The 10,447-nt window shown below is 48.4% G+C and overlaps 2 protein-coding genes across 2 annotated transcripts; one reads left to right on the top strand and one right to left on the bottom strand.

Annotated features, from left to right (window-relative positions):
- Positions 1-1,348: 1,348 nt before the first annotated feature.
- LOC122380016 (paramyosin-like) lies at positions 1,349-5,659 on the top strand. Its single transcript, XM_043362747.1, has 3 exons — positions 1,349-1,425; positions 2,726-3,100; positions 3,281-5,659. Exons 1-3 carry the CDS (start codon positions 1,387-1,389, stop codon positions 5,006-5,008), a joined length of 2,142 nt encoding a protein of 713 aa, XP_043218682.1. The 5' UTR covers positions 1,349-1,386; the 3' UTR covers positions 5,009-5,659.
- Positions 5,660-6,965: 1,306 nt separating this feature from the next.
- Positions 6,966-8,638, bottom strand: LOC122380073 (cuticle protein 19-like). Its single transcript, XM_043362870.1, has 2 exons — positions 8,008-8,638; positions 6,966-7,741 (listed from the first exon to the last, which is right to left on the bottom strand). The coding sequence occupies exons 1-2, from the start codon at positions 8,011-8,013 to the stop codon at positions 7,196-7,198; spliced, it is 552 nt and encodes a 183-aa protein (XP_043218805.1). The 5' UTR covers positions 8,014-8,638; the 3' UTR covers positions 6,966-7,195.
- Positions 8,639-10,447: the final 1,809 nt, after the last annotated feature.

Below are 10,447 nucleotides of genomic sequence, written 5' to 3' on the forward strand. Positions count from 1 at the left end.
ATGGAAAGACGTGCTATGTATGGGAAGTCCAAAAAATTTGCTTCAGAAGATGTCAAATTGATGGGGGAAAGGCATTTAAAGTTTCCCGCTTTTATCCCTAAGCGCTCGGGAGCTATAGCAAATATTCGTCAGGAGGAGGGAGAGAAAAACGCGCTCCCCCAAGTCCATGTGGGTTGGGTATGCTATTTTTTTTTCTACCTGCCGGATAGGTGATCATTTTTAAAAGACGTTTTTGTGCTCTACACTTATTAGAAGAATGCCATAATGTCCTCCAAAGTACGCATTTCAAGATCGTTACTGTGGGCCTGTGGCCGACTTACGCATCATACAAACTTAGGCGAACTGGAAGATAGATCGGGAGACCCCTTGATAGTTCAGGGGTTCTTGTCATGCGCTCACGATTCTTCATGCTCTCCAAGGGCCATTAAGTTGTTAGGAAATAGCTTGCATGTGTGCAGAGGTAGGTAGTTCAGGCCTCAGAGGGTCTATCAGTGTAGCAGAAGTCGAAGGTGGAACCATAGACCTCTGTACACCAGTGTACAGAGGTGTACAGAGGTCTATGGTGGAACCCTTGATAGCCTAAAGGGACGGTCGCATGCTTCGAGGGTCCCCGCTGGCCGCTGATCTGAGGGCCCTCCCACGCGCACAGAGGTCCCCGGCACTCTCAGAGGGCTCTTCGGTAGCTGAGTAGAAGGCCACTGGACCTGGCAGGGAGATCGGTTATAGACACGGGATCTCTAGTCACTGGATGAGAATGGATAGGCACTGTCAATAATGAATTTAACGCTGAAACACTATGAGGAAAACAGCGTTAACCGTAAACAGCGTTAACCGTGTAGAACTCGTCGAATTTCACTCTACACTTCTTGCATACCTAGGGATTCGGATTTTTTCCTGTTTTCGTACAGGTGATAACAATAGATTAACACAGCAAACCATCCAATATTCCCTCACTTGAATCGACTCCAACGGTTATGCCACGCCACGCCGCCCTGAATCTTCACCATTATAACATATGATTGAATGAAATGTTGGCATATTTCTCTGCATAGTATTTAGGCTGCTCTCGAATACACCAAGCGCTGACAACATACGAATTTATAGGTACTGCACGCTGCCGCCTTGACTTCGTATATCTGCCGGCCGTCCCACTGACCAATTAACGACAGCGCCACGGGCGCGGGTAGGTTGTCGGTCACCGTATCACTCGACCGACTAGTTTCTACCTCTCCCCGCCCTGTTTCCATCTTCTGGCTAGTTGTGGGAAGAGTGGCTCGGCGGGCCAGAGCAGGTTTGCAGCGGGACAATCGGAACAGTATAAATGTGCGCTGGTTGGCTCCAGTTGCACAGTTCCGGACTGCAGGTCACAGAGGAACCACAACCAGAATGCAGCTCTGTCGGAGACCGGTGCTGCTCGCTGTGCTGGTAGGTCATTCGAAATTTTATAGGCGACGACAATAGCGTGGTGGGGAATAGGGGAGAGAGGTCATATTGCGCCACCTTAAGGATATCGGCCTATTGCGGCTAAAGTTGACCAGCTGTCATGTTTGATGATATCTCAAATTGTACCTCAGTTATTTTGGCATCAAATTACAACTCCTAATTTGTATCACACCCATAAAAATTAACAAGAGAAAAGTTTTCCGACACACCTGCAAAGGGCGCATTTACGGACTACCCCATCAAAAAGCGCCCATGCCTCTCATGTAAAAGCGCCCTATTAAAAACAACGGTTTGCCACCTAACTAAGTAGCCTAATTGAACGTGTCAGCCCATTAACCATTTATGCTGTGAAGGCTAAGGTAATGGTAAGGTAAGCGCTCTAATAATCAAAGTGTTCAATGAAATGTGTCCCAACCACCAGATGCTGTTTCTCTGGGTTGAAGAATAGGGCGCAAATAGGGTGGGCGCAATTACGAATGGAACATATTTTTCATGAGCTTCAAATATGGCGAGGACAGCGAAGCCACGGTGGTGATAAACTTTCAAAACTACCATTAAACGAGCAATTAACAATGATTATTAGTTGAATCACTATCTCTAAGATAAACCATGACACTAGCAAAGGTCGAAATAGACTGTTTCGCGTAAGAAAATAGAGGAAATCACAAAAAATGGTCTGTGAGAAAGCTGAGACACCTCACCTGCCCCCGTGGACCGGAATTAGAGCGAGTTATTGGTGGTGAAGTAAATGCACACATTCGAGCATTCATTCGAATCGAATTTTGGACAGGAGGAAGGTGTGGCGCATTTAAGAACATGGCGCAATATGACCTCTCTCCCCTATTGCCAGTGGTGTACAATAATCTAGAGAGGATAGGCGATTAGAGAATCGATGGGGGAGAAAATGAGGACACGAGCATTTGTTTTCACATTTCATTAATCACGTTATCAGTTCAACCTTTATTTACATCTGAAAACGTCCTCAGACATCTACGAGTTAAATTCATTTGCTGGTTTTGTTTATTTATTTATTTATTTATTTATTTATTTATTTATTTATTTATTTATTTATTTATTTATTTATTTATTTATTTATTTATTTATTTATTTATTTATTTATTGATATATCTATTTACTTATTTTTAACTTTACTCTATTTTTATTTCACTTCTTGTCTTGACGGCTTTGAAGAAATTCCTTAGCCACCATAAGATATTTTTGGGTGCTCATCACTTCATTTCGCGTTGTCATCAGTGTGTTGACGTCCCGGCGTCTTTTGCAGCTGGCGGGAGTGGCAATCGCCGCCCCAAATCAGCACTCCGACAATACTCTGGATGCCAAACAAAGTTCCGGAACTGTCGCAACCAACGGGTCAACCAACGGGTCAAACAGCGGGTCAACCAGTGGGTCAACGGAGGACGTCGCCGATGACGCCTCAGCAGGGAGGAGCAGAACGAGCCGCGTCTTCAAGCTGTTCGGTGGGGTTTCCGGACAACCGTCTGGCTGGTCGACCAACTCTTTCCGCAAGGTTGACACAAAAACCACCAAACCTGTTAGCAAACTTGGCAAGAAGACCACCAAACCGGTCAACAAGTCTGACAAAAAAGTCGTCGAGGTCGCCCGCTCGTCTGCCACAAAGATCACAGCCCAATCACAGGTGGGTAACATGACGAGAGACTGCTGCACCATCGGAGTTTTCGCTCTCATTACCCATGCATTTATTTATGAATTCGTTTTTCATGACCATTGATCTATGTTGATTGAAAAAAGTTGACTGGGATGTCTCAGTACTTAATTAATCTGCCGTCTGACGTAACATGTTGTGCGTCGTTCGCAGGAGTCGAGCGATACCCGGAGGAAGCCCGCTGCTGTCACCCTGCAGTCGCGCGCTGGCTCTGCTATCGGCGGAGGCCAGCTCTCCGACCTGGCTCACCTGTCTCTGCCCAACAATCACCAGGTGCTGCCGGTACCCATGTCGGTGCCAGTGCCAGTGGTGACGACGCACCACCATCGGCCGGCACCAGTGGGACCCCTGTACCAACAGCCGGCACCAGTGACTCCGCTGTACCAAAAGCCGGCACCAGTGGCTCCGCCGCATCATCACTCGGTACCAGAACTGCTGCCACACCACCGGGAGGCACCACCACTGCTGTCGCACCACCTCCCAGCACCAGCTGTGCACCAGCACCACCGATCCAGCAGCCTTCTGCACGATTGCGCCACAGGCAGGGACGTGCAGGTGGGCACGGCTAACGTGCTGTCAGCCGTGAGTATAGAGCTGGCCCAGCAGCGCAGTCAGCTTCAGAAGGACGTCATCAGTCGCTGCGGAGGCGGCAAAGCCGACGTCTGTGACCTGCATCCGCTGCTAGAGGCACAGGGCGACGCCGCCAAGAGCATCGAGTGGCTCAAGACCGACCAGGAGAACGTCAAAGCGGCACTGTCGGAGGTCAGGTCCGTGGTGCTCAGCGGTCAGGCTTCCATCGCCCAGGGCGTTACCGGCCTCCAGTCCAGTCAAGAGGAACTCAAAGACGCTGTGGCTGACGCCAAGACGATGCTAACGAGCGGCCAGGGGACCATCAGCAACGACCTAACCGGGCTAGCTGCAGAACTGGGAAGAGTCGAGAAGGCTATTATTCGTGGCCAGAATGACATTACAAAGGGCGTCAACTGGCTGGAAACGGGTGTCGAAGAGATCAAAACCGCCATTGGAGGTGAAGCCAACGGACTTCAGAGCGGTCTCAACACAATCGTCTCGAACATAAGAGAACTCTCAACCGACCTGGCCGAAACCGAGAGTGCCATCGTTGAGCGCCAGTCTACCATCACAAATGACTTGGATGATATTCAGACTAGACAGAACAGCATCCTGGCAGCAGTGGACAACACTAAAGACATGGTTGTCGAACGCCAGATTGGGATAGCAAAAAGCCTGGAGAATCTAGAGGATGGCCAGCATGAAATTTTGCACGCCATCAAGGACACTAAGAATATGATAACGGGCACCCAGGGCACCATCGTAGGCAGTCTTCAGAGCATCATGAGTCGTCAGCCTGAAATTATCGGTACCGTAACAGCGGGAAGGAATGCTCTCGAAACCAAGATTGATGCTGTTGAAGGAGACATCAACAACTTAGAATCAGGACAGTCAGAGTTGTTGAATGCGGTGCAAGACACAAAGAATATGATTGTCAGCCGTCAAGGAAGCATTATCAGTGACCTGAAACACCTGAAGGAAGGACAGAGTCAGCTGGAACATGCAATCCACCACGCAAAAGAAACCATCCTGGCTGCTCGTGATCACAAAGATCATGGTCACGGCTCCTCTTTTGACGTCGCGCAACTGGCTGCCAAGCAGCATGAAATACTGAAAGCTGTGGAATCCACAAAATTTGCCATCGCAAGTAAGAAGGGAGCCATAGATTCGCTGCGGCATGATATTGAGCACAAACATGATCGTGTCCCGGACGAGCTTGGTGACATGAGGCGGGCCATTTTGCGTGTGCTGCGACGGATCGAAGATCGTTTGGAGAACATCGAGGATGGGGAGGGAGAAGGCGACGACTAGTAGTGATATGTTGAGCGTGTAAAGTTGTTACGGTACGTAGTATTTATAAATAAGTGCATGCTTTATTTACGCCATTGTTGTCTAAGCCACATGGACCAGTCCGGTGGTTGTCAAATGTTATTTGCTTGGAGGAAGCTGAACACCGTTCCGTGCTTTTATCCTCAGGATACTGAAGTCCTTCTCCTCCACGCCGCAACCCCCCTCCGGGCTGGACAGGCAACTTTATCTCATGCGGGCTGCCCCCTTGGAGCGGCACCGCTGCTCCCGAGGGAGCGCACCCCGTAGCCGGGTGCAGTGAGTGCCTTGGGGCTGGGTGGCCTGTCCTCTGGACGGGCTCAGCCCCGGCGACTCACTAGGGTGCCTGCCCAGACCAATGTCACCCCCTATTTCCTATTATCCTCCCGGCTCTGAAATGGTCTCAATGGACCGAAAGGGTCTAACCCAACAAAACAAACAAACAAAGGAAGCTGAACATGATATTGGCAGTCAGCCGGTTATGGGTTTCGTTTGCAAAGATGTGCATTTGATATCCCGTTTTCTGCGGTACTCTATCATTTGGGTAAGCAAAAACGTATTTCAGCCATGTCAATGTTCGCCACTACTGTCATCTACGCTGCTGTTTTTGTGCAATACATGTGCATTTATACATTATTGATTGATTTTTCAATATTTTCTTCTATCAATAACATTTTGGATGTCAATTTTTAGAAAGGCTCCCCTTTGATGCATTTTCTGAATGTCGTAACTCGTAAGGGTTTCAAGGCCGGGCTAGCCATTTCAGGACTTTCTTGCATTCAATTAACTTGCTTAAAATCATACTCACGAGTCACGATTGTTCGTATCGTGGATCATTGAGGGGCGATAAGTGCAAAAAAGCAATCAGCTGACTGGGAATCACGGGACTGCATCCAATGACGCCACTGTCTGGGTGAAAACTGAACTAGAGCGAACCGACCACGTGAGTTATCGTATCACCCTCGTCTGCTCGCCAAACCGGCACGTGTGTTACGTAGTGGTCCCACACTTACTTACATACGCAGACTGACGGGTCTTCCCAACGACATGTCGACATGTCCGGGTGCAACTAACAGCTGCACAGGGTTAACGTCTTGTTCACACGTCCGCCGTCGCAGATATATCGTTAAATCTTGAAACTCTCACTCCGCCGGCTGCCCCTTGTCATCTTGGTATCAGAATAAAATACAAAGCGGTTCTTGACCACCGTCGAAGCGTTAGAGGCCAAAACCGGTTGGCAAAATAGCAGTAGAAAATCGTCAACCGCTGTAATCACTGTGAGGATGAAATAGTGATCAAACGATTCGCTCAAATTGTAGTTTTGTTCAGTCAGTTTTATCGATTGAGTCACCTAGTTTTCGACCGGTTTGGGTACTCTGCCCAGCTTATCTATAAGCTGGGCAGTTGTTTAGTTTTTTTTACTCAGTTTTTACGCACTCAGTTTTTTAAGCGAACAACTGACCCTAAAACACGTGCCCTCTGCTCGGCGCCGGTCGCGGCCCCACCACGTGCACACCGCTGAACGCACTCGCTGGAAAGTTGACACGACAAATGTATGCACGCGTCAGACTCACAGTGAAAATTTCACCCCCGTAGCCCTCACCGTTCCCGAGCAATAGCCTGTTTTTGCCGGTTTTAATGTTAACCCTATGGCGCACATTCGCACGCGCCAAGGGCGCACCCCTGACCCCATCACAGCAAAAATTGATACGAGTACGAGCTACGTGTAAAGGTGGCCCACATGTCCTGAAAATTTCGCAACCCACGCAACTGCATAATGTCATTAGGCACTTGTCATAATGCTGGCTCAACATAGGCCTATAGGTTAGGGTATGCCGAGTTTACCAGTGTACTTACTTCAACATACTATCATGATCACATATTATTGGTGTCGCCTTCGCAAGGTGATTTTGTTTTCATATGTTATCGCAAAACAAAAAAGTTCTTTTTTTAGATATTTATCTTAAAAAACAGAAGTTTCTTGCAGCATACTTAAATACCAATTCATCCATTCATTCTAGGATATGCACTCACAAACCAGCAATCAAATCATTGCACCAAAGTACAACGAATATTCGGTCTATCAGAGCTCAAGTGATAATGTGGTCTAAGCATGTAGACCGGATCGCAAAGTCAAGCTTCATCAAAACGAAAGACTTTCCATGAGCGTCTCTAGTCGTCGCGGTCGTCGCGCAGACTCTGGCGGGTCTGCGGGACGCCGACCGCCCGGTACACGGGCGCTCCGTAGCCGTAATAGCCGACCGGCGCCGGCCGCCGCTTCTGGGCACACTCGTACTTGACCGTGGGGTGGTAGCCGGTGTGGTCGGCCCAGTAGGTGACCGTCTGCACACAGCCGTCGGGCAGGTTGACCGAGTAGCGGCCGCGCGTGGTGACGCCGTCGCTCTCCTCACTGCGCGAGAACACCGTGCCAGAGTCGTAGCGGTCGTCGACGCCGTACGCGAACGAGTACGGCCGCGGCTGGTAGTAGCGCGGCTGCTGGTACTCGGAGGCGTAGCCGAGCTGCGCGTGGCTCGGCCCGTCGTAGCGGGGCCTCTGGGGCACGCCGTAGCGTGCCGCCGGTCGACGCGCAGTCGGGTACGCCGTGTAGGACGAGGCCGGCGCGTGCACGGCGACTGGCGCCGTGGGCCGCCTCACGGGCGGTGCGGAGAAGTCGTCATCGGCAGCAGCCAGGCACAGCGCGGCGGCCAGCAGCAGCACCTAAAACAGCGAGGATGGAGCATTAGCAGCTGGGAACAGTGTTGTCGTATATTCATTATTCAAGCATATGTGGATGGAACAAAGGTGACGGAACCAGAGGAGACAAGGCTACAACAGCTAAAATAAAGCTAAATGTTTATTAGTTTTTCTTTCTTTCATATGATTCGGGATAACGTTCAAAAGGGACCTCTTCACTTGTAGTTTCCGTCGTTACTTTAGCATGCCTTGGGGTGATTTATCGAAGTTCTGTCGAAAATACCGCTTACCTTCATGTTTCTTTCAGGAGGTGTTGTACTTCTGCAAAGTGAAGCGATACTGATGCTCCTCGCCGTCGCTTCTGCCTTTTTATATTCACCCTACACTCCCACACAATGCCTACCCAGTACCCACTTTTAATTAGTTATACTGACCCAGTTTGGAAGTCGGAAATGTCGCCAAGTTACGCCTGCGATCAGGAAGGAAAATAGTTACAAGCTGACAGATCCTCGATGAGAAGGTTAAACGGCTCGCACGCGACGGTTGATAATATCCTGGCTATGACCTTGCAACCGAAGCACTTCCTGAAACAGGTGCCGTCGCAAATAAGGGCCATGGGGATCATCATCACGGCCCCTTCTTGAATCCGTGCGACGTGTGTGATCGGAACGGATGGAGGTGGAGGGGGGGGGGGGCGTGTTTATAGGCCTACTCACTCCCTCCTTCTTGTGTCTGAAGCGTGAAGAAAATGATGGTGTCATTTTTTAGGTCAGGTCACAAATTAGCTCAGTATAGGTCAGCAAAGGTCAAATTTTACCCAGTTTAGTCTTCTTGCAAGAATTGTCTAAAAATTTGTGAAAACAAGGCGGAGAGGTCGCAGTAAAACTTTGAAATTTGATCTCTCTTGGTAAATTTCTTCAATAATGTGCGTACAGTTTTGTCTGAAGGTCAACCGTGTAGCCTAGAGAGGATTCTGTGAAATTTGACGTTTTAACCTATTGCATACCACCACCACCACGAGGGCTCAGATGACTTTTTACTTTTAGGAATAGGTATATAATATTACTTTTAGGAATCCCCTATTTGTCTCTTAAATGTCCCTTATAAAGGAATCCTCTGTCTCCTTTACCTCGCTTCACTACAAATATGGCGCAACTAAGTCATTCTAGAAGCAGTTTGCAATTTTTACTTACCTTTAGGGCTCTCCCAAATAGCTTCCAGACTAGACACTGAGGTAAAAGTGATAGCACATGAAAGCTCAAAGCAAGAAAAATCAGAAAACTATCTGGCATTTAACATACTTTAAACGGCTGAGCTATTATTCAAGTAGGTGTAATCACATCCGCGGCAATATCAGAACACCGCACCTGTCGAATTTCTGCCTTGACTTTCTGCCGTTTATGCGTTAATGCCACTTAAAAATCCTCAGTCGGCGCACGTGCGCTTGTCGAGTCGGGGACCACCAGTCGGACGATTCGGAACTGCCGGCCAATCAGCACGCCGCTTTTGTGATGTGGTAGTTTGAGAACCACTGGATATGGTAGCGTAGCAGCTTTTGGAAAGGCGCTACGCTACCAAATCCTCCCCTATTTGTCGCTTAAAGAGGGAATTGAAGGGCAGGATAAAAATACTTCAAAATATGAATTGTTGAATTTCGAGTATTAAATAAGCCCAATTTATATTGTTTACAGCATAAACGAAGCCTTGTATGCTTCTAACAACAATAGCGCCCATAGCAACGTTACACGCGATCGCTATGATGCCTAAAATTCGATCTGAAAATAGGGGAGAAATAGGGGAAGATTAAGGGAACCCTATGTAAACACGGCTATTGATGAGACTAGCCGTTTTCACGACGGAAGAGCGGATACCAAATAGATACCTGTTGGCTGTTTGGTCTGTTGATACCTCAGGAATTTTAGTAGTTCCTTATAGTAGGTTTTCCATCCTTCGAATGAGTGGCCCGTTACTTTGCTGTTTTGCTACTAAATATTACATTAATTTATTTTATCTAAGGGTTTACCACTCACGTAAACCTTAAGCGCAAGCACGCTAATGAAATTCTCAAATCTATATAATGTTAGTACAATGATTAGAAAATATACTGAGCTGCGGGTGACCGAGCTCTCCCAATTCCACGCCGCCCCCACGGCCCCAGAGTTGTGGGGGCAAGCTGCCCCCACTGCCCCCCCCCCCCCGGTTCCCGCGCCTATGTAGAGACTAGAGTACCTAAAGCTGTCTCGTGCAATATTGATCAGCATTGTTTGTTACCAGTGGCGCAGCCAGAACTCTGGCGACGGGGGTGAGAGACGTTCGCGATGGGCCCCCCAGCAAAGTGGGCCCCCTCAACCAAATGGGGCCCCTTACCAACAACGAAAGGTCAGATCATTGTCATCATTACCAGCCAAATCGGGGAAAAGGACAAATATCTCTTGATCTCAAGAGGTACATAAAAAACAACAGCATATTTACAGAAACACGACCATTCTGCCCATATCTGATGGGCAGCGTGCAATTGATGGCCAGCGGCCACTCAAAGGGTCGGGCTAGGTCAAAAGGCTTTTAAAAAAGCTCAACATCAGTTATGACAGGTAGAGTTATGACATTGTCTTGAAGGTGTTAATCATCCATACGGATCGGTCGATGACCATCATGAACTTCTCAAGTAAGGGCATGAGCCGCATGACCTTGATCTGCGGTCACATTTTGAAGTTGAACTTTTTATGTGAA

Source organism: Amphibalanus amphitrite, unplaced genomic scaffold (genome assembly GCF_019059575.1).
Source record: "Amphibalanus amphitrite isolate SeventyFive unplaced genomic scaffold, NRLGWU_Aamphi_draft 000090F_arrow, whole genome shotgun sequence".
NCBI lineage: Eukaryota > Metazoa > Arthropoda > Thecostraca > Balanomorpha > Balanidae > Amphibalanus > Amphibalanus amphitrite.